We start from the raw sequence: 24,727 nt of genomic DNA, 5'->3' as shown, positions 1-24,727 counted from the left end.
CAGTCATAACACCTCACTTTGAAGAAAAAAAAAAAAAAAATCTCAAATAACACTCTCCCCCAGTGGCCAACATAAAGAACTGCACCCAATGTAATGGTTGCTGGCTTCTAAGAGGACTGGAAGTAAATAAATAAATCCTAAAACAGGATCCTCAATTTTCAACTGGGTATTCCCCTCCTGATAAAGAGGAACTTTTCTCCCAGCCAGCGGACCAGCGACCTATGGATCGCTACCTTCTACGTAGCGCGCAAAAATCAGACCATTATCGCCAAGCAGAGGTCAGAGCAGGCAGCAAAAGGGAGGGAGACATGACATCAAGCCCTTTGGAGGAACAAGTCCTTGCAGATGTATCTCAATCGCTCCACAGTGCCTTCAGTGATGACTCAATAAACAATCCTAATGATGGCAGCAGGGATGATGCCCAGCAACCGCAAACGATAGACTACAAAAATATGGCGGCGGAGGTCACAGCCAACATCATGCCAGGGATTCAGAAAACCTTGGAGCAAGCTATCCAGAATGCCCTCCATAACTTCCGGGGAGAACTAAACAAACATAAAGGACAGATAGAGGAGCTGCAGCAGAGGGTGTCATCTCTGGAGGAGGAAAATAAACAAATGTCCTCACAGCTGGAAGAAACTGTTGCAGAGACAAAACGACTAACAGACAAAGTTGAAGATCTCGAAAATAGATCCAGACGCAGCAATCTAAGATTAGTGGGGCTATCTGAAGCGGTCCCGACTGCCGAACTGCAACGCTTGTGTGAAAGGGATCTGCCGACAGCCTTGGGAATCAACAGAGGATGTAGAGTTGAAAGAGCTCACAGGGTGGGCCCAGACCTGCGTTCCCATAATCGAGAATCCGGAGATCAGGCAATAAGACCACGCCAAGTGATTATGAAATTTCTAGACTATAACGATAAATTTGACATCATAAGGGCTTATAGACAGCAAACTCAACCACTGATCATAAGAGGTATGAGGCTCCTCTTATTCGAGGATTACTCTGCAGACGTGGCCAAGCGAAGAAGAGCCTTTAGCAAGATTTGTGTCTCCCTATTTCAAGCCAAAAGAAGTTTTACGCTTCAGTATCCGGCCCTGCTGAGGATTTTTCAAAAGGATGGCAACAGTATTGTTTACAACTCGGCAAAGGATGCAGAAAGAGACATGGAAAAAATATTACAATCGGCAAAAATTGCAGAGAGAAGAAGAGATCGGAAGGGGGACGAACGGCAACAGTCACCGAAATCTCAGAGATCTACGGACCATAGAAGATGAAAAACCTCAGTGACAGTCTGTCTGACGCCTTGATTCATCCTCTTACCTACTTTTCCTTTTAATAGACTGGAGTTATGCCGCAGTGTCTTGGTGGGGATATCCAGTTATTGAACAAACTATCTTTGTGAGCAAAGGTTGGCAGGGATCTAGTGGGGGAGGATTAGGGGCTGCCTTGGGACATGGGTGACTCGCCGAGCCGGGGGATGCTTGTCCACACAATCTATACCCTCCTTCCTTGGGGATGTATCCTGTGGTTCGGCGAGGGAAGTAACGAAATAACCGACTTGGTCAAATTGGGTGGGTGTAAGTAAGAGATATGGACGGCACCCTGGTATTCTTTTGTATCTATTTCCTATGGTGCAAGATGAGCTTCTTTATTATGATTGTGTAACCAAGCACACTCATCTTCAGAAAAAAGTGAAGTCCAGAGCACTTTTGGTGGTGTGTAGAGTTGGGAACACACTACAGTGCACTACGAATTTAAAGTTACTGTTGACTAAGTGTTGATTGCTTTGCTGTGTTTTTCTAGTTTTTTGTTTCTTCTTCTAACATCTTCTTCTTTCTTTTAAGAGTCACTGAGAGACTCAGAGTGCTGTGCAACACCTCCACAAGCGACCAGTAAAAAGCAGTAAATAGATTCCACAGGGACCCTTATGATTATCATTTCCTGGAATGTAAAAGGCCTGAGGTCCCCGAATAAAAGATCTAAGGTATTGAGACACCTCAAACGATTCTCCCCAGATATAGTTCTTCTTCAGGAAACTCATTTGGGAAAAGAAGATTTTTTCAGACTTAAAAAAGATTCTGGGTTGGGACTGTAGTGGGTTCGGCAGCACAGGGGAGACATGCAGGGGTAGTGATCTTATTCCACCGGAATTTTGCTTTTCAGCTATTGTCCCAGGAGTGTGACGACCAGGGGAGGTGGGTTCGGGTCACTATAGATCATGGGGGAGAAACCTATTCTATACAAAACATCTATGGTCCTAATAGTTCAAATAAATCCTTCTTTGAAGATATAGAAAGGAAGATTATTCTTGACAATTCACCTCTGATAATCACCGGTGGTGACTTTAACACAGTACATAAAATAGATGAGGACAGAAGGAGCCAGAGCAGGGCCCCTCATAGAGAAGAAAATGCACTCCCTTCTCTTCTTAACCAGACTGGGTTGAGGGATGTCTGGCGCTGGCTACATCCTGACGCTAATAATAATAATAATAATAATCTTTATTTCTATAGCGCCAACATATTCCGTAGCGCTTTACAATTCAGGAGGATCATATACAAACAAGTAACAGTTATAGAAATACAATATTTAGACGGAAAAAAAATACAACCCTGCTCGTGAGAGCTTACAATCTACAATGAGATGGGGGAGAGGCAAGGTTCAAGTGCTTTTTTACAATGGTTTCCTGGACCAGTGGGCCCGAGCCTTGAGATGCCTTTGGGTGCCATGGAGTTTGATGTGGAGCTATGTTGTGAGAGGTTGTAGAGGGACTATGTGAATCGAATCTGATTAGGGAGTGTGATAGGCCGCCCTAAAAAGATGCGTCTTTAGGGTGCGTCTGAAGCTGAGTAAGTTGTGATTTGTCCTAACTTCTTGGGGTAGAGCGTTCCAGAGGGTTGGTGCAGCTCGGAAGAAGTCTTGGATCCGGGAGTGGGAGGTTCGAATTAGTGTGGATGTTAGTCGAAAGTCGCTTGCAGAGCGTAGAGAACGGGTGGACTGATAGACAGAGAGGAGGTTGGAGATGTAGGGGGGTGCTGCACTGTGGAGAGCTTTGTGGGTGAGAACAAGCAGTTTGAATTGGATCCTATGATATATGGGCAGCCAGTGCAATGACTGGCACAGAGCAGAGGCATCCGAGTAGCGGTTAGCCACATAGGTGACCCTGGCTGCTGCATTGAGGATTGACTGTAGAGGAGAGAGTCTAGTTAGGGGGAGACCAATTAATAGAGAGTTACAGTAGTCCAAGCGAGAGTGGATCAGGGCCACAGTGAGGGTTTTTGTCGTTTCCATTGTGAGAAAGGGGCGGATTCTAGAGATGTTCTTGAGGTGCAAGCGGCAGGTGCGGGCAAGAGATTGTATGTGGGAGGTGAAGGAGAGATCAGTGTCAAGTATAACCCCCAGGCAGCGGGCTTGCGGCCTAGGACTTATCGTTGTGCCACACACAGAGAGGGAGATGTCAGGTTGAGGAATGTTGGAAGATGGAGGGAAAAGAAGAAGTTCAGTTTTGGAAAGGTTAAGTTTCAGATAGAGAGCAGACATGATGTTGCAAACAGCAGTCAGGCAGTCACTTGTGTTCTGTAGTACAGCGGGGGTGAGCTCAGGGGATGAGGTGTATAGCTGTGTGTCATCAGCATAAAGATGGTACTGAAAGCCAAATCTGCTGATGGTCTGACCAATTGGGGCAGTGTAGAGGGAGAAAAGAAGAGGGCCAAGGACTGAACCTTGAGGGACCCCAACAGTGAGAGGAAGAGGAGAAGATGTGGAGCCAGCAAATGATACACTGAATGAGCGGCCAGAAAGATAGGATGAGAACCAGGAAAGAACAGTGTCCTTTAGGCCGATAGAATGGAGCATAGAGAGAAGGAGATGGTGGTCAACAGTGTCAAAGGCAGCAGAAAGGTCAAGAAGAATAAGCAGAGAGTGGTCACCGTTACGTTTTGCTGTCAATAGGTCATTGGTCACTTTGACAAGGGCAGTTTCTGTTGAGTGTAAAGGGCGGAAGCCAGACTGTAAAGGATCTAGAAGAGAGTGAGTGGAGAGGTAGCGGGTGAGACGAGAGTAGACCAGGCGCTCCAAGAGTTTGGAGATGAAGGGGAGATTAGAGACTGGTCTGTAGTTGCTTGTGCAGGACGGATCGAGAGAAGGTTTTTTTAATAATGGAGTAATGATAGAGTGTTTGAGGGAGGAGGGGAAGATACCCGAAGAGAGAGAGAGATTGAAGATTTTAGTTAGGTGAGTGGCGACAACCGGAGAGAGGGACTGGAGTAGAGGTGTGGGGAAGGGATCAGTAGGGCAAGTTGTAGGACGAGAGGAGGATAGGAGCCTGGAGACTTCCTCCTCTGTGACTGGGTCAAATGTGGAAAGTGAGCTGGATGGGATATGGGGAGGGATGGGATTCACAGGGCTTGGTGGCTGGGAGCTGATCTCTTGGCGGATGTTTTTAATTTTCTCTGTGAAATGCGAGGCCAGGTCATCAGCATGAAGGGCTGTGATAGGGGTCTGTGCTTTGGGACTGAGGAGGGAGTGAAAGGTGTCAAAGAGTTTTTTTGGATTGTTGGCAAGTGAGGAAATAAGGTTGGTGAAGTAGGTCTGTTTGGCGAGGTGAAGGGAATAGTTATAGGTCCTTAACATGAACTTGTAGTGGATGAAGTTTTCGGGTGTGCGGGTTTTCCTCCATAGGCGTTCGGCGCTCCTGGAGCATCGCTGAAGAAGTAGAGTTTGGGATGTGAGCCAGGGCTGTTTTACTCTGTGTTTGGTCTTTCTGAGGGTGAGGGGCGCTACTTGGTCTAGCGTAGTCCTGAGTGTGTCATTGTAGTGCTTTACAGCCAGATCAGGACAGGAAAGTGAGGATATAGGGGACAGTGATTCGTGTAAAGAGTCTGAAAGTGTCTGAGAATCGATGGCCTGTAGGTTTCTGAATGTGTGATTGGTGGGGGTGTGCTGGGGCGGACGAGGGTTTGTGAGCTTGAAGGAGAGGATGTTGTGGTCAGAGAGGGGAAGAGGTGAGTTGTCAAAGTCAGAGATTGAGCAGAGGCAGATAAAGACCAGGTCAAGGGTGTTACCATCTTCATGTGTCTCAGAGGATGAGAGCTGTGAGAGGCCAAGGGAGGTGGTGAGAGATAGAAGCTGGGATGCAGAAGGGGAGGAGGGGCTGTTCATGGGGATGTTAAAGTCTCCTAGGATCAGGGTTGGTAACTCTGAGGACATGAAGTGTGGCAGCCAGGCTGAAAAGTGGTCAAGGAACTGGGTGGGTGAGCCTGGTGGACGGTATATGACAGCTACTCTGAGGGAGAGGGGATGGAAGAGCCTGATGGTGTGGACCTCAAAGGATGGGAATGAGAGTGATGGAGCTGGGGGGATGACCTGGAAAGTGCATTGTGGGGACAGGAGTAGGCCGACTCCACCACCATGTCTGTTTCCAGGTCTTGGTGAATGGGAAAAGTGTAAACCACCATGAGAGATGGCAGCAGGGGAAGTAGTATCAGAATCCTGAATCCAGGTTTCAGTTAGGCCTAGTAAGTTAAGAGAGTTATTGAGAAAGAGGTTGTGGATGTAAGGAAGCTTGTTACATACAGACCGTGGATTCCAGAGAGCACAATTAAAAGAGGGAAGTGAGGGTGTACAGGGAATGTTAATAATATTATCAGGGTTTCTATGGGAGGTGGGGGAGGGGGTAAAGTTAGCCTGGGGTGGACCGGGATTAGGAGAGATATCACCTGAAAGAAGTAGGAGTAGAAGGAGAAAGGTCAGATGGTTTTTGGACTTGTGGCATGGCTTTTTTTGGAATTCCCTGGAGCTTGATTGAATCAGATTATTAAGATAGGTGAAAAGAGCCTGGGAGCTGTACATAGGAGAGGGGAGGAGAGAGGGGCTGATGTGGATGAGTCGTGATGGAGGGGGGACAGGGCGGTGAAAGTGAACAGAAAAAGCACATAGGATGATAGAGAGTGGAATAATAGTTAAGGTTAAAACAGATGGCGTCAAAGAGTAATTTACCTGCAGACTCCTGCCCTGACTAACTGCCATTGAGGTAACTGCCCAGCACTTCGCAATGATGGCACTTAGCAAGAGATGGCATGCATGCAACACCCCGCATGCATGCACCCCTTAAGAAAGACACAAATATTTAGGGCTGACTAGAGGGGTAGGTGAGTGGGATTATGGGAGCTCAGCTTGTTAAGGGAAATCAACAAATGCTGATCACACCAGGGGATTATTAAGGAATCAAAGGGAACAGGACATTTGACACCCACCCGGACTTCCAGTCTACACAGATTTACACCATCCACCATCAGATAACATTTACAAAGAGGAATATACAGTCATACATCAGTGAGTATTACATAGATTATGAAAATGACAGAGCATACATCACAGGAAGCAGAGTTATATACCAGAACACATATTCAGCCAATGCAGTGGGGAACAGACAATTCACTTGACAGGAAGCAGAGTTATATACCAGAACACATATTCAGCCAATGCAGTGGGGAACAGACAATTCACTTGACAGGAAGCAGAGTTATATACCTGTGTGAAGAGAGAGAGAAGAGAGAGAGAAGACGGAAGTTAGTCCACTGCCATTGAGGTAACTGCCCAGCACTTCGCAATGATGGCACTTAGCAAGAGATGGCATGCATGCAACACCCCGCACGCTAGAGAGTTTACTCATTTTTCCCATGTCCACCAATCCTGGTCAAGGATCGATTATCTTTTGACCTCTGAGAGTTTATTGAATAGACTGAAATCGGTTGAAATATATGATTTGGTCATATCAGACCATGCCCCAGTGGGTATGGAACTGACAGACAAGGTGGTCAGGGGGACAGACTTTATATGGAGGTTTCCAGCCTTCCTTACGAAGGATGAGGGATTTAATGACAAATTGCGCTGCTGGTGGGAGGAGTTTATATTTGACAACAGAGAACACATAGATCAAACTGCTCTGTTTTGGAATACGGCAAAGACTGTGCTGAGAGGCAGAATTTTAATGTATGCTTACACGGAGTTCTTGCAGAATCCCTCAGCTCAAAATAGAGAACATTGGAAACTGGTCAAACAAGAGTTTGAGATGTGGTTAGACAGAAGGGAGCAGATGTATCGAACTAGACAAGAAGTTGAATTACTCAGATATGGTAACAAGGCGGGTAAATTATTGGCGAGATTAGCGAAGGGGCACTCTCAAGTATCTCCCATAGTCAGAATAAAAGATAGACAAGGAAAGGTAACTTCCGATCCCAAAAACATAAATGCCATACTACAAGACTTTTATAAAGACCTATATAAATCCTCACACACCAACATAACAGAGGGGAGATCCTTCCTCCAACATTTATCTCTCCCAAAACTTTCACAGGAGCAGTTGGATGTAATTAATGCGGATATTAAGGAAGAGGAGGTAAAGCAAACTATTAGTCATCTTCAGAATGGGAAGGCACCCGGTCCTGATGGGTATAGTGGGGAGTTTTATAAGGCACTTAAAGAACAGATTTCCCCGACATTGACCACTTATTACAACACTATTTTGACAACAGGGGACATTCCAGTCAGATCCAAAGAGACGTACATCAAAGTAATACCGAAACAAGGAAAGGACCCCCTAGAGGCAGGCTCCTACAGACCTATTTCACTAATTGACCTAGACCAAAAAATTATGTCTAAAATAATGGCTGAGCGTTTGGCAGGGGGGCTTCCTCAGTTGGTGAAACCGACTCAGGTGGGGTTTGTTAAAGGGAGGGCCGCAGTTAAGAACATAAGGAAGGTTTTGACAGTGTTGGATGTGGTGGGACGACAGCAACACTCAGATGACAGACCAGCTCTCCTAACTCTAGATGCAGAGAAAGCATTTGATAATGTCAGTTGGGAATGGTTGGGGGCGACACTGGACACTTTCAATTTAAAAGGCAAATTTAGAACATACTTGGACGGGGTGTACAACAGCCCTACAGCCAGAATACATACTCCTGGATTCCTCTCTGCTCCTTTTCACCTACACAAAGGGACCAGACAGGGCTGTCCAATGTCACCATTGCTATTTAACCTGGCCATGGAACCCTTTGCTAGATATGTGGAGGAGACTGATCTATTTGACGGAATTAAAGTAGGCAAGGATATAATCAAAATTGCTCTTTTTGCAGATGATGTCATATTGTTCCTGTCACGACCACTAGCACAGTTAAGAGATATTTTTGATTTTATTCAGAAATTTGGGGAATACTCGGGCTACAAGATCAATATTAACAAAAGCGAACTTTTAGAACTAGGAGAAAAAACACCCCTGGAGCACTGGAGGAAGCTGGGTTTGGAGCTCCGTGTCTCAAAGTCACATATATCATATTTGGGTATAAAGATAGGGAGGCGACCAGATCAATTATACTCACTAAACTATACCCCCCTGATAAGTAAAATATTGGAGGAATTGCAAAGGTGGCATCACTTACCAATATCCCTTCTGGGTAGATGTCATTTGATCAAAATGATTAGCTTTGCCAGACTCCTATACCCCTTGCAAACCCTACCCCTGATTTTAAAACACTCAGACATAAACAAATTGAAGAAGGCCTTTACACACTTTATTTGGACAGGTAAAAGACCCAGAATCGCTGTAGAAAAATTGATGCTATCAAGAAATGAAGGAGGGGTTAATTTCCCAAACATACGGGCTTACAATATCGCCTCTTTGTTCAGGCATGTGGTGGATTGGATGCACGACACGAGTTGTTACTCAAACACACATATAGAACGACAGTTAGCCGCCCCCTGGGACCTAACCGCTCTTATCCACACTAAACAAGCCAAACTGCCACAGTCGGTAAAATCCTCCTTTCTACTAAGGGACACTATAATGTGCTGGAAAATAGTAAGGAAAGCTTTCCAACTCCCCTTCTTGATCTCTAAACATATGCCAATATTTGGCCACCCCGAATTCCCCCAGGGAGCAGAGGTCAGGGCGGTAATTGGACAGACAAGTGACCATTTACGGAAGGCGGGGAGTATTATGAGTTTAGAGGATAAAAAATGGAAGTCTCCACAAGAAATCATGCTCAAATTTCAGATACATAGTAAGCATTTCATGCAGGTCCTGCAGCTCCGGTCTTTCTGTCAATCCAGACTCAGACAGTTAGAAAAGGAAGCTACCTCTCATGTTCTAGATGAAATTATTGGCCAATGCACCCAGATGGTGAGCATTTCCTCACTGTATGGTAACATAAGACACAAATTTTTGAAAGCAAGACACAGTAAACTGTTCAGGATATGGGAGAGGTGGACCGGAGATCTGGATATAGCTGAGACAATACTGCAAGGGTGGGAACGGGTGAGAAAATCCATCTTGTGTGAGAGATGGAGGGAGACTTATTTTAAACTCATGCACACAGCGCTGTATGGATTTAACATCCCGCCTTCCCATAGCTGCCCTGACAGAATTACAGCATGTCCTAAATGCAAGGTGCCCTTTACAAACCTTTGGCACGGGGTGTGGGAATGCACAGAAGTAGTAACTTACTGGAAGCTAATAAGAGACCAGATCCAGGCATGTTGGGGAACAAAACTTCCACAATCGCCACAGGCTTTGCTTTTCCATCAGCTTCGTCCCCCTGAATCTGAATCTCAACTTGGGATAGACAAAGTGAAGATCCCTAGAAATATTCACACATTTTTAATTGTGGCTTTACGAAATCTTTTTAGCGAGTGGCTTAAACCAAATATTCCATCAATGGGATCAATAATATCTCAAATGAAACAATTATTAGGGCTGGAATTGCTAGAAGCTGAAAGGAGCAAAGAAAAATCAGCAGGGAAAGTTTTTCCGTTATGGAAACAGTTTATAGGGTTCCACTATAGTCCTCAGGAAATCCTGAAAATAGTCAGTCCTTTTCGCCATACGGAATGGTACTGTCTGGAAGACCTGGGGGGGACATTGGGGGCTTTAGGGACATCAGCAATTACTTAATGTGCATTATATGGAATCGGTGGCTGATACCATCACAGAGGCATAATTGTGGAGTGGTTCACATTCTCACTCATTGTTCATTGTCTCTTTGTGTACATGTCTTCTTTTCCTTTTTTTTCATATAGCTTAAATTAAAAAGGTTGTAACTACCACTATAGCAATCTGCAAGGTACACTGCTCGAATGTTGAGCATATCAATGTCATGTACACTGTCTAATTCTTTGAACAAGTTATTGCTTCCCTTTCTGTTATGTTTAAAAGTTTAATAAAAAAAAAAAAAAGATGTTTAAAAAAAAAAAAAAAAAATTGTGGGGGACCGCACACCGTTTTTTTTTAATTATTTACTTTACTGCACAGTATAGACACGCCTACCGGTTGCTGTGATTGGGTGCAGTGAGATAGCTGTCACTCAGCGTGGGGGGCGTGTCTGACTGCAACCAATCACAGGCGCCTGTGGGCGTGGAAAGTAGGGAATATGAGATTGATTAATGAGCAGCCGGCATTTTCAAAAAAGTAAAAGCCGCCGGAGTTTTTATAACAGCCGTGCCGCGCCAGAGATCGGGGAACGGTAAGTATGAGAGAGGGCTGCTCACTTCAGTCACTCAGGGTATTAGCGGTCAACGGTGAGTCCTTCACGGGTGACCGCTAATCAGTACGCGGCACACAGAGGCGCGGCATGACAATGAAGTCGGGTGAAGTTCACCCGAGTTCATTCTCATCGCGCAACTCTGTCTGCTGTCAGCCGACATGTATCAACCACATTTTACATCACACACAGACATTCCACGTACACATACACGGGCATTTTACACGCATACACAGACATTTTACATGCACACACGGATAGCATTTGCCATCACACGGATGACAAACGTACCGGAGAAACACCCATAAAAAAACGGAACACGAACCCGAAAAACGGACCGTGTCACACGTACGTTTTTTATGTGGAAGTGTGTTTTAGGCCTTAAATGGATCCTGTCACCACTTTTTTGGCCTATAAGCTGTGGCCACCACCACCGGGCTCCTATATAAAGCATTCTAACATACTGTATATAAGAGGCCAGGCCGGGGGTATAACATAAAAAACACTTTATAATACTTACGGTCGCTGCGGTGGGCCTTATGGGCTTCTCTGTTGTCCGGTGGAGGCGCGGCCTCTTTCGCCCATCTTTGTCCTCTTTCTGAAGCCTGTGTGAATGACGCGGCTGCGTCATACACACCCGCCGGTCCTGTGCAGGCGCATTAGAATACTTTGATCTGCGCAGATCAAAGTGCACCTGCTCAGGACCTGAATGCCGGCGAGTGTGTATGACGTCGGACCTGTCATGCACCATGGCTAGAGAAGAAGGAGCACAAAGATGGACAAAAGAGGCGGTGTTGGCACCGGACAAGGGTGGCGCCCATAAGGCCCACCACAGCGACCGTTAGGTAAGTATTATATCGTGTTTTTTATGTTATATCCCCGGCCTGGGCTTTTATATACAGCATGTTAGAATGCTGTATATAAGAGCCCAGTGGTGGTGGCCGCAGCTTATTGGCCAAAAAAGTGGTGACAGGTTACCTTTAACCACTTCACGACAGGGCCAATTTCTATTTTTTATTTTTTCCTCCCCTTCTTCCCAGAGCCATAACTATTTTATTTTTCTGTCCACATAGGCATGTGAGGGCTTGTTTTTTACAGGACAAGTTCCACTTTTGAATGACAGCATTCCTTTTCTCACATATTGTACTGGAACATGGAGAAAAAAACAAATGGCGAGAAATTGTGAAAAAAACCCACAATTCTATCTTTTTTGGGGTAATTGTTTTTACGATGAACATATTTTTGTAATAATGACCCAGCAGTAAGATTCTTCTCATTAGCACAATTACAGCCATACCAAACATGTCCAGTGTTTTTTATTATTTAGTGGTAAAAAATAATCTGAAATTTTCCCAAAATTTTTTGAGAGATTGTGTTGGTTGCCATTTTCCAAGATCCGTAACATTTTCATTTTTAGGTCGATGGAGCTGGATGATGGTTTATTTGTTGCAGGGCAAGACAATATTTTTATTAATACTATTTTGGGATAGATATGATGTTTTGATCACTTGTTACAGCACCATTTGTAGTATTGCAGCAACCAAAAACACTTAATTTCGGCGTCTCTTCCATTTTTTTTGCTTACAGTGTTTACCAATGGGGTTAATTATTTTTTTATATTTTGATAGATCAGACTTAGAACATTTATGGTTTTTTTTAAAAAGTAATATTTTTTAAAACATTTTTTTTTTAACTTTTTTTTTGTTGTTTTTATAGTATTTGATAGTCCCCTTAGGGGATTATAACCTTTATTCCATAGTGCTGTATACAGTTTTTCAGAAATTACAGTCTCCCTTGAAGACCGATTACAGGAATGGTTTCAAAGGAGCGCTGCTAAGACAAGCGCAGAGATCTTCCGCAGATCCCCTGCTGACATTGCAACCCATCGGCGACCCACGATCAGGTCACGGGTGTGCAGATGGGTGCTTCAAATGGCACGTCGCCATGCTGGTGCCTGTTAAATCACAAGTTAATAATTGTGGACAGCGCTCCGCTCAACCCACAATTTTTAGAGGCAGGTCTTGGCTGTAATGCACAGCCATTATCTGCCAAGTATGGGTCTGGCTAACCCCATGAGCTTGCTCCATACATTTGCTGCTGACTTGCACTGTACATGTACGGCAGATGACGCAAAGGGGTTACACACAGTGGCGTAACTAGAGTTCGATAGGCCCCGGTGCAAAATTTGGACCTGGCCCCCCCCCTCATGTTGGTCAGATGAATGTATATGTATGTATATATTTAGTATTTTAAATCCTATAAAGACATTCGAGTTGCCCTCCCCCTCATTAATGTAGTAATCCTGTTCAAATGTACTCAATCCTGTTCTTCTTCCTGGTAAATATGCTCCCCATCCTGGTATATATGGTATATATGCCCGCACATCATGGTAGATATGTTCTCCATCCTGGTAAATGTCCCCCATTCTAGTAAATATGTCCCCCATCCTGGCATATATGTCCATCATCCTGGTATATATGCCCCCCACACTAGTAAAAATGTCCCCTATCCTGGAATATATGTTTCCATTCTGGTATATACTGTATGTCTCAATCCTTGTAAATATCCCCCATCTTGGTATATATGTTCCTCATCCTAGGCCCCATCCTGGTATATATCATCCCATCCTGGTAAAAATGTCCCCAAACGTGATCTATCTGTCCTCATCTTGGTAAATAAGTCCCTCATCCTGGTATATATGTCCCCCTCCTAATATATATGTCCCCATCCTGGGCCCCTGCTGGTATAAATGTGCCAATCCTTGTATATATGACCCCATCATGAGCCCCTTCTGATATATATATATATATATATCTCACACATATATACATCCTGGTGTATATGTCCCTATTCTGGTCCCCTCCTGGTATATATGTCCCCATTCTGGTATATATGTCCCCATCCTGGGCCCCACCTAATATATGTCCCCATCCTGAGCCCCTGCTGGTATACATGTCCCAATACTGGTATATATGACCCTATCCTGGGCCCCTCCTGGTATATATGTCCCCCCTGGTATACATGTTGCACTCCTGGTATATATGTCTCCCTCCTGGGCCACTTCTGGTATACATGTCCATCTCCTGGTATACATGTCCCCCTCCTGGCATACATGTCCCCCTCTTGGGCTCCTCCTGGTATATATGTCCCCCTACTGGTATATATGTCCCCATCCTGGTAAATATTTTTCTGTTCTGTTTCTTATTGCAAAACTTAAAAAAAATTGTACTCTCCCTTCCCAGCTCCCAAGTCGTGCAGTGTCCTCCTGTGTAGCCAGCCCGCAGTGGCTTGCAGCTGACATTGACATCCTTGTTATAGTGATGTATGAAGTCACTGTCATACGCTTCCCTCAGTCACGGGGACACCGATGTCGGCTGCCGGCCAGCATGTTGTATCGCAGTGCAGGGATCCAACAGGTCTCTGTGCTATGATGCGTTTCAGCTGGATGTACACCCTTGGACGCACATCCAGCTGAAGCAGGCGCTGGGATCGGCAGGCCCCTGCACCCCTGAGCTCGGTCGCAATCTCTGCGATCATTATTGTTCCGCCTTTGGTTACTCACAATGTATACTTAGCTGTGTGCTATATATTGTCAGATTAAAGCAAGGATGAGGATTTTTTCTGCCAAGGGTCATTTGGACATTTAGAACATCATTTACAGCCATACAAAATTATTAACTTAAAAATGATCCTGTTATATTTAGTCAAACATTTAATTTATTAACCAATAATGTGTTGCCTAGAAATGTTTCTCTTTCGTGAAATGTGTGATGTTATGTAGTATTCATGATATTGCAACTGACAACTGCTTTTCCAGCTTTGTTTGTTCGGTCAGGAGCATAGTTGACTCTTTCCAATTTAACATTTTGTAAGGAACTGATCGCAGCAGTAAGTTTTACCGAACACAGATGTATATTATACTGCATGTATCCTCAAAGTGGGAACTACATCACCGCTCATGTAACATTTATTGAGGTTTACAGTGTACAGCACATAGGAAAATCTGAGACTGCTATATATACCATATAGGAAACACTGACTGCTGTATATACCACTAAGAATACCATGAGACTGCTGTATATATCACTTAGAATACACTGAGACTGCTGCATGCATCACAGGTAGAAGCAGGAAAGGACAGCTGAAGCAACTAAGTCCGCCTGCAAAGAACGTCCTGTTGCTGACCAGTGCCAGACGTAATTCTGCATTGTGTGCACTGCTGCGCCGTTCAGTAGTGAGCACTGTGTGTTTGTATGTGCAATCTAGGGAAGAATTAAAAAGCTGCCGGATGGAAATATGGGGCTAGGCTAGCAGCTTAAACATTGTGACCTACTAGGAATCTGTCTGAGCACTGGACCATATGGGAATTTGTTATCAGATTCATTCTGCTTGAACCATGGGCAGCCTGAATTAGACAGTTGCTCTGCCATTTTAGCCAGATATGTTTTGTTCTGAAATGCTAAGCTGTTTCAGAGAAAACAGACGGTTAAAAGCCAGCTGTGTACCTTTATGTTTGCATTACTAGCCCAAAAGACTTCTCCCTTCCCCTCGCTCCTTGAGGGACAGGTTTCTTTCCGCATAACAAAACAATATAGAGATACTTGACATTTGGGGGATTATTGAGGGGAAACGCTGCCAAGGACCGATCTTTTGGAATAATCACCAGAGCAGCATTGTCACTGGTGGGATGTTAAATGTAGATTTTCTCTAAAATGCTGTAGCATTCCTGGCTGAAATAGCAGAGTTATTCTATGATTCATGGTGCTTATGGTTCTTTCAACATGAAGTGGCTGTCTGGTTTTCTTTAAAGAGGACCTAACAACAAATCAAATGTAGCCAGTTTTTGCTCATATTTTATTACTGATGCTCCCCTGAGGATTATTTTTTTATACACTGGACTTTTCCAGAAATATATATATATATATATATATATATATATATATATATATATATATATATATAGCGCTGTTTTTTGTGATCTTTGCCAAGGGGAAAGTGGGTGCTGCTCGCAGGATTCTCGCATAGCACTGAAGCAGGCATAAGAGTAGTGCTTACAAGCTTTTTAGAAAGAACATGTAAGCCCTGCGATTCCTGCCTAGCGGACCAGCAACCACTGATAGACTGTAGCTGTGACTGATTACCTAGGCAATGGGCAGTAAACAATACATGTAAAATTCCCTCCATTCTTGAGGATGTGAAGGATTTTTAATAATCAAACTGAAAAATTGCTTGTTTTTACTTTGCAATTTGAACCTGTCATTATGATGATGCTTACCCTATAACATATTTGGTCCTCAGCATGCATGGGATTGCATGGGATTGTCCAATCTAAGGATATATCATATCTAAGGATATATAATATTTATCCAACTGGTGAACCCTAAAATCCAAAAAATTTTAAATTGCAGAATTGTTATTTTATTGTCACTTCGCCTTCCAAAAAACTTGAATAAAAAAAAGTATAAAAAGTCATATTAATTAAATTGTAGCTCTTTGATGGGAAGTAGAAAATCAAAAGCATTGAGCGGCCCAATGTGACCCTGTCAACCAAGGGCTCGTCTAAACATAGTCATTCCAGGTGGAAGAGATTGGGTTTATAAACTTCTATAGGTGACATAGTATGTCTAGCAAAACTTGCACAGTAATATTTATTATGTATTAATGTGTGTTAATGTGTGAAAATAAAGACAAGTTCAGCAAATAGTTTATAAAATTATTAAACTAGTGTCCTCTAAAATGGGTTGTCCTCTAAAAGGGTTCTCTTTTATAGGACCACAATGGATCGGGGTGCCTGGAGAGCTGAGAGGATATGAGGCTGCTCACAAAAGATATGGACGGTTGCCCTGGAAGTCTCTCTTTCAACCTACAATCAAATTGGTGAGAGATGGCGTTAAGGTCTCAAATGTTCTGTTCAAATTCATCAATATAACTGCAAGCCAAATAAGAACTAGCTCAATGTGGTAAGTGCCGGGACCCCGAGAAACAAGTACTTGGGATTGCATTGGGACAGGCAACATCTAATAATCCTAAAAAAAAAAAATAAATAAATTTTGAGGTGGATTTGACAACACTGTCTGAATATGAGAGAGAGAGAGAGATGAAGCAGCTAGTATAGAAAACAGGGCTTTTTGTTTATATTACCACTGGATTGGTGTTTCTAATCTATGTTCCTTAACCTTAGGCCGGAGTCACACTTGCTAGTGCCTCGCGTGTAACTCGCGCGAGTCTCTTATTGAATCACCCGGCATGGCCGCACACTATGCATACAGGAGTGTCTGAGCTGCATAGAGATACATGCAACCGACCCGCTCCTGTCAGGGGAGTGTGTGGCCAAGCCGGGTTCTACCATGAGAGACTCGCGCGAGTTACACGCGAGGCACTAGCAAGTGTGATTCTGGCCTTAATCTTATACTCACCCTCTGACGTCTTCAACTTCTGTCGCCAATGCACCTGTCGGTCTCAGGTATTTTGTGACCTGCCAGTTGCTCAAGTGTTTCATGAAGTGCTCTGGAGGTCACTACTCAACACAAGTCTATGAGAGCCTTGTTATGGCTTTCATAGACTTCCATTGACAGCTTGTGACTGCGCTGTGCAGAATACCCAAAACACCAGACAGAGGGTCAGATCCTCAGTGCATCAAACGGTGGTGGTAGCCATGCCCAGTTCCTGTTGCACCGATGTGGTGAAATAGGGCACACCATCATGGTGTTAATATGATGGAAGGAGTCAGGAGAGTCAAGAAACGGGCGATACTTTACTTCTTTAACAGCCAGAAGATACACCGACCCCCATGCTCAGTTGGACATGGCTCCACAAACAGACAGACAGCAATGGATACAGGGAAAACAGTACCATATTTGGTGTGATGACAGCAGGTGCAGTGAGAGCCTATTCTGCTGACCAAGCTATATCCCACTGGAAATTGATTCTCCAGCAGACCCCAAAGTTCCAGCTCCCTCTAACTTTCATAGTGCTGTAGGTTCTCCTATGTATACATCTTCTTTATGGGAGACCTCTTCCAGGCCTGTACTCCTGAGTCCAACAGCTTTAAGCTTCTGGTAGGCTAAGGCGCTGTGCTGACCAGGGCATTCCATCATTAAAACATGCACATGCACAAGGGTTTTTAAGGGATTTCTAAACATCCATTAGCCTACTAACACAGTTAGCAAACACAATGTACCATTAAAACAATGGAGTGGTGGTTGTTGGAAATGGGCCTCCATACACCTATGTAGATATTCAAAAGCAGATGTTTGCAGCTAGAATAGTCATTTACCCCATTAACAATGTATAGAGTGTACAGTATTTCTGTTTAATTTAATGTTAGCTTTTTTTTTAAAAAAAATTGCCTTTCTTTAAAAAAATAAGGAAATATCTAAGTGACCCTAAACTTTTGAACTGTAGTGTGTGTGTTTGGACACACCTTCTCATTCAAAGAGTTTTCTTTATTTTCATGACTCTGAAAATTGTAGATTCACATTGAAGGCACCAAAACTATGAATTAACATGAATTAACACATGTGGAACGAAATACTTAACAAAAAAATGTGAAACAACTGAAAATATGTCTTATATTCTAGGTTCTTCAGTAGTCACCTTTTGCTTTGATTACTGCTTTGCACACTCTTGGCATTCTCTTGATGAGCTTCAAAAGGTAGTCACCGGAAATGGTTTTCACTTCACAGGTGTGCCCTGTCATGTTTAATAAGTGGGATTTCTTGCCTTGTAAATGGGGTTGGGCCCATCAGTTGTGTTGTGCAGAAGTCTGGTGGATACACAGCGGATAGTCCTACAGAATAGACTGTTAGAATTTGTATTATGGCAAGAAAAAATCAGTTAAGTAAAGAAAAACGAGTGGCCATCATTACTTTAAGAAATAAAGGTCAGTCAGTCCGAAAAATTGGGAAAACTTTGAAAGTGTCCCCAAGTGCAGTGGCAAAAACCATCAAATGCTACAAAGAAACTGGCTCACATGCGGAATGCCAAAGGAAAGGAAGACCAAGAGTCACCGCTGCTGCGAGGATAAGTTTATCTGAGTCACCAGCCTCAGAAATCGCAGTTTAACCGCAGCTCAGATTAGAGACCAGGTCAATGCCACACAGAGTTCTAGCAGCAGACACATCTTCAGAACAACTGTTAAGAGGAGACTTTGTGCAGCAGGCCTTCATGGTAAAATAGCTGCTAGGAAACCACTGCTAAGGACAAGCAACAAGCAGAAGAGACTTGTTTGGGCTAAAGAACACAAGGAATGGACATTAGACCAGTGGAAATCTGTGCTTTGTTCTGATGAGTCAAAATTTGAGATCTTTGGATCCAACCACCGTGTCTTTGTGCGACGCAGAAAACTGAATGGAACTCTACATGCCTGGTTCCCACCATGAAGCATGGAGGAGGAGGTGTGATGATGTAGGGGTGCTTTGCTGTTGACACTGTTGGGGATTTATTCAAAATTGAAGGCATACTGAACCAGCATGGTTACCACAGCATCTTGCAGCGGTGTGCTATTCCATCCGGTTTGCGTTTAGTTGGACCATCATTTATTTTTCAACAGAACAGTGACACTAAACACACCTCCAGGCTGTGTAAGGGCTATTTAACTAAGAAGGAGAGTGATGGGGTGCTACGCCAGATGACCTGGCCTCCACAGTCACCAGACCTGAACCCAAATGAGATGGTTTGGGGTGAGCTGGACCACAGAGTGAAGGCAAAAGGGCCATCAAGTGCTAAGCATCTATGGGAACTCCTTCAAAACTGTTGAAAGACCATTTCCGGTGACTACCTCTTGAAGCTCATCAAGAGAATGCCAAGAGTGTGCAAAGCAGTAATCAAAGCAAAAGGTGGCTACTTTGAAGAACCTAGAATATAAGACATATTTTCAGATGTTTCACGCTTTATTGTTAAATATTTAATTCCACATGTGTTAATTCATAGTTTTGATGCCTTCAATGTCAATCTACAATTTTCAGAGTAATGAAAATAAAGAAAACCCTTTGAGTGAGAAGGTGTGTCCAAACTTTTGGTCTGTACTGTACACACACACACACACACACACACACACACACACACACACACACACACACACACATATATATATAATGTATTACATATTTTTCCCCACACAAAGTTAATTTCAATCAATGGATCTTTTAGTAATAATTTCCACAATTGGAAGTGTTTAAAAAAATGTTCCTGTGCTGAAATAATCTTATATATGTGTCCCTGCTATGTGCTGTGTAATAGCCGTGTCTGACCGTACAGGGACATGGTCTGATCATACCACAGCTCCTGGGCAGAGGATGAAGTAACAAAAGTATACAGCATGTGATCACAAATAATTATTTCCTTTAGATACAGTGTCATGCAAAAGTTTGGGCACCCCTGGTCAAAATTACTGTTATTGTGAACAATTGAGCAAGTTGAAGACATGATAATCTCTAAAAAGGCATAAGGTTAAAGATGACACATTTCATTTGTATTTTAAGCAAAAAAAAATATTTTCATCCTTTACATTTTTAAATTAACAAAAAAGGAAAATGGGCCAGTGCAAAAGTTTGGGCAACCTTTATGGTTAATATATACCGTAGTAGCGCCCCCTTCGGCGAGCATCACAATTTGTAAATGTTTTTTATAGCCAGCCAAGAGTCTTTCTATTCTTGTTCGAGGGATTTTCATCCATTCTTCCTTGGAAAATTCCTCCAGTTCTGTGAGAATCCTGGGTTGTCTTGCATGCACTACTCTTTTGAGGTCTAGCCTCAGATTTTCAATGATATTTAGATCAGGGGTCTGTGAGGGCCATTGTAAATCTTGTAGCTTGTGCATTTTGAGGTGGTCTATTGTGGATTTTGACATGTGTTTAGGATAATTATCCATTTGTAGAAGCCATCTTCTTTTCGACTTCAGCTTTATTTTTTTACAGCAAAATGTCTGGGAAAGCTGATTTAACGATTGCTAGAGAGGCAAATCACCCTTGACTGCAAAAGACCTTTGAGAAGATTTAGCAGGCCCTGAAGTTGGAGTACATTGTTCTACTCTTCAGAGACATCTGCACAAATATGGCCTTCATAGAAGAGTCATCATAAGAAAACATCTCCTACTTCTTGACCATAAAATTCAGCATCAAAAGTATGCATAAGAACATCTAAACAAGACTGATTCATTGTGGAAACAAGTCCTGTGGACCGATGAGGTTAAATAGATCTCTTTCACCACAATGATCAAAGGATGTGTGGAGATAAAAGGGCATAGAAGTTTAAGAAAAGAACATTTCGCCAACCATTAAGTATGGGTGTGGATCGATAATTCTTTGGGATTGTGTTCAAGCCAATGGCACGGGGAACTACAAAAATTAAAAAAATATATTTTTTGCCTAAAAACAAAGGAAATGTATCAGCTTTAATTGTATGCCTTTTAAAGATAATTTCATCTACAACTTGCTTAACTGTTCACAAAGGAGATCGAGGATGATGTGCTAGATTTTCCTGTGTCCGAAACGCGTGGAAATAAAATCACTTTTCAACTTTACAGGACTTGTTGACCTTTTACGGCAACACTTTCTTCTACATCTGCAATTAACTGTTCACAATAATAGTAATTTTGACCAGGGGTGCCAAAACTTTTGCATGCCACTGTAAAACAATTTTTAAAAACAGGGAAATGTTTTTCCTCACAAAAAGAATCAACGGTGTGTGCTTTAATGTCTTTATACTCTTTTGCATCCTCTCTGGCCCAGAAGATGTGGTATGATCAGACCATGTCCCTGTACGGTCAGACACGGCCATTACACAGTACACAGCAGGGACACATATATAAGATTATCTCAGCACAAAAACATTTTTTTAAACACCTCCAATTGTGGAACTTTTTATTATTCCAAGATCTATTGATTAACATGAACTTTGTTTGTGGGGAAAACCCCCTTTATGGCCAGTCAGAAATTGTGCCACAATATGGGCCCCGAGCAGCAATGATAAAAGGTCACAGAGTGTGAGTAGAAGACTAGGGGTGGGACCTTAGATTTAAAGTACCATTCCCTGCTGGAGTGGTGCTTTAAATGGGCCAGATGATAGAAGAGTCTGGTCATAGAAATGAAAGCCTGCTGTGCAACTTCTCCATGTCTGACTCTGCTTGATTCCCAGCTCTGTTCCTGTGCCTGGTTAGATTTCACAATTATTATGTTTTCTCTGAAACACCACAGCTTTTAGAGAGAAACCAAGCTCTCTGTTATGGGAGTCACAATCAGGATTTCATGCAGCATGAACCTGATGACTGGTTTCCTTACTATCCTCTGTCTGTGCTGGAGAATTGGAACTGTATCAGAACAAACATAGCTACAACAGCTGTAATAATATATTAGGAAATTAATTTGCACAGAGTTTTTGACATTAAAGGGGCTATCAGGGATATTGAAAAAGTTAGAACAGAGAACTGAGAGTAGAAAAGCTTCATATCGTCAATTTATTGGTACAAAAATCGTAAAAATAGAAAATACAAGGTCAGAAGACTCCCTGATGAAGCAAATACATCAACGTGAAACGTACGTTGGAGTCCTGCATTGGGGGTCTACCCTCCCCGTCACCCCCGGATTTATCTGCATGCCCATTTGTATTACATCGTTCATACAGGTCCGCAGGTTGGTTTTCATGTAATGTACACATGCATCAGTGTCTTTCCTCTTGTCTGATCTTTCTAATTTTAACGAACCTTTAGTTCCTTTACTTCTACATTTGGAGCGCATGGTGCATGTGTTCTAACATTACTGCCTGCTTGTCCTGACACTACTCCTGACATGGCTCACATGTTCATTAAAAGCTGTATATGTTGATACTATATAAGCTATTTTGATACCCCTATTTCCTTATTCTATTTTGATACATTTGGCCTATGTGTGGGGGTTAGAGATTAGTTGATTTTTCTGGAAGTGCAGATTTCCGGTTCCCATTGCCCCCTTCCTTCAATCTTGTTCCCTCTTTGTGCCCTATTATTGCCATGGTCTTCTGACCTTGTATTTTCTATTTTTACGATTTTTGTACCAATAAATTGACGATTTGAAGCTTTTCTACTCTGTTCTCTGTTCTTGCTATGCTATTGGAGTAGCTCTATAGTAGTGTGGTGATTATTTGTATGACCCACCCTACTGTGTTTTTCTATGCATATGGACATATTGTGTCTAATATTGAAAAAGTTGTCTGAGAGTATGAAATGTTATAAATAAAAGATAACCATTACTTCTGCATTAAATACCCACAGTTCCAGGATTGCTGCCTAGTGGCCTCCACCTATCCTGCAGTGATGGTGGAATATCAATCAGCCACTAATTAGCCTCAACATTGATGCTTGCATATATGGTATTTGATCCTTTAGGCAATTGATTGGCTGCAGCAGTCACATAAAAATTTGGAGTGGTGTGGAATTTCATAGTATTATTTAATAATTTTTTAATATTTAAATCCAAGTACATATACAGTCATTTCTCCCAGAAAATTATGGTCATTACACATGTTTTGACATACACATTGCAAAAAGGCAAATTGGGCAAAATTCCACACAAAACCCCAAAAATGGACCGGACAAAATTGTTGCCCCCTTTCCAAAATAGTGAGTAAACAACTTTGTTTCAAGCATCTCATGCTTGTTCAAACTCACCTGTGGCAAGTAACAGGTGTGGGCAATATGAAAATTACACCTAAGACTAGATAAAAAGGGGAGAAGTTGACGCAATTTTTCTATTGTGTGTCTGTGTGCGCCACACTAAGCACGAAGAACAGAAAGAAGATAAGAGAACTGTCTGAGGACTTGAGAATCAAAAATGTTGAAGAATATCAACAATATCAAGAGGTTAAAAGTCCATCTCCAGAGATCTTGATGTTCCATTGTCCATGGTGTGCAACATAATTAAGAGGTTTACAACCCATGGGACTGTAACTAATCTATCTGGATGTGGACAACATAGAACAATTGATGAAAGGTTGCAACACAGGATAGTCCGGATGGTGGATAAGCAGCCCCAATCAAGCTCCCTATGGCAAGAGACTCCCCACTGCTAACACGGAGACATAAAAAAGCTAGAGTGTAGTTTGTGAGAATCTGTATGAGTAAGGGGTGCTTCACACACAGCGAGCTCACTGCCGAGATCGCTGCTGAGTCACGCTTTTTGTGACGCAGCCGTGACCTCATTAGCGATCTCGCTGTGTGTGACAATGAGCAGCGATCTGGCCCCTGCTGCGAGATCGCTGCTCGTTACACACAGCCCTGGTTCGTTTTCTTCAAAGGCGCTCTCCCACTGTGACACACAGATCGCTGTGTGTGACAGCGAGAGAGCGACAAATGAAGCGAGCAGGGAGCAGGAGCCGGCGTCTGGCAGCTGAGGTAAGCTTGTAACCAAGATAAACATCGGATAACCAAGGTGGTTACCCGATATTTACCTTAGTTACCAGCCTCTGCAGCTCTCACGCTGCCTGTGCTGCCGGCTCCGGCTCTCTGCACATGTAGCTGCTGTACACATCGGGTTAATTAACCCGATGTGTACAGCAGCTAGGAGAGCAAGGAGCCAGCGCTAAGCAGTGTGCGCGGCTCCCTGCTCTCTGCACATGTAGCTGCATTACACATCGGGTTAATTAACCCGATGTGTACTGTAGCTAGGAGAGCAAGGAGCCAGCGCTAAGCGCGGCTCCCTGCTCTCTGCACACACAGCTAAGCGGTGTGCGCTGGTAACTAATGTAAACATCGGGTAACCATACCCGATGTTTACCTTAGTTACCAGTGTCCGCAGCTTCCAGACGCCGGCTCCGTGCAAGCGCAGCGTCGCTTGCACGTCGCTGCTGGCTGGGGGCTGTTCACTGGTCGCTGGTGAGATCTGCCTGTTTGACAGCTCACCAGCGACCATGTAGCGATGCAGCAGCGATCCTGACCAGGTCAGATCGCTAGTCGGATCGCTGCTGCATCGCTAAGTGTGAAGGTACCCTAAGCCAAAATCCTTTTGGGAAAGCGTCTTGTTGACAGATAAGACCAAGATAGGGCTTTTTGGTAAAGCACATCATTCTACTGTTTACCGAAAACAGAATGAGGCCTACACAAAAAAAGAGCACAGTAGCTACAATCCAATATGATGGAGGTTCAAAAATGTTTTGTGGTTGTTTTGCTCCTTCTAGCACTGTGTGCCTTGACTGTATGCAAGACATCATGAAATC

At 43.2% G+C, this 24,727-nt stretch overlaps 1 protein-coding gene across 4 annotated transcripts in view; it reads left to right on the top strand.

Moving 5' to 3' along the window:
* Nucleotides 1-24,727, top strand: part of GGT5 (gamma-glutamyltransferase 5) — a 216,374-nt gene that overhangs the window by 111,746 nt on the left and 79,901 nt on the right. For all 4 annotated transcript variants that reach the window (XM_075320900.1, XM_075320883.1, XM_075320889.1 and 1 more), the window contains one exon: nt 16,312-16,501. In XM_075320900.1, coding sequence (XP_075177015.1) covers nt 16,312-16,501 — 190 coding nt within the window. The remainder of the gene's footprint in view (nt 1-16,311; nt 16,502-24,727) is intronic.

Source organism: Anomaloglossus baeobatrachus, chromosome 1 (assembly GCF_048569485.1).
Source record: "Anomaloglossus baeobatrachus isolate aAnoBae1 chromosome 1, aAnoBae1.hap1, whole genome shotgun sequence".
NCBI classification, from domain to species: Eukaryota; Metazoa; Chordata; class Amphibia; order Anura; family Aromobatidae; genus Anomaloglossus; species Anomaloglossus baeobatrachus.
Note: the sequence above shows the minus strand (reverse complement) of the source record. Positions and strands in the feature narration are given on the sequence as shown.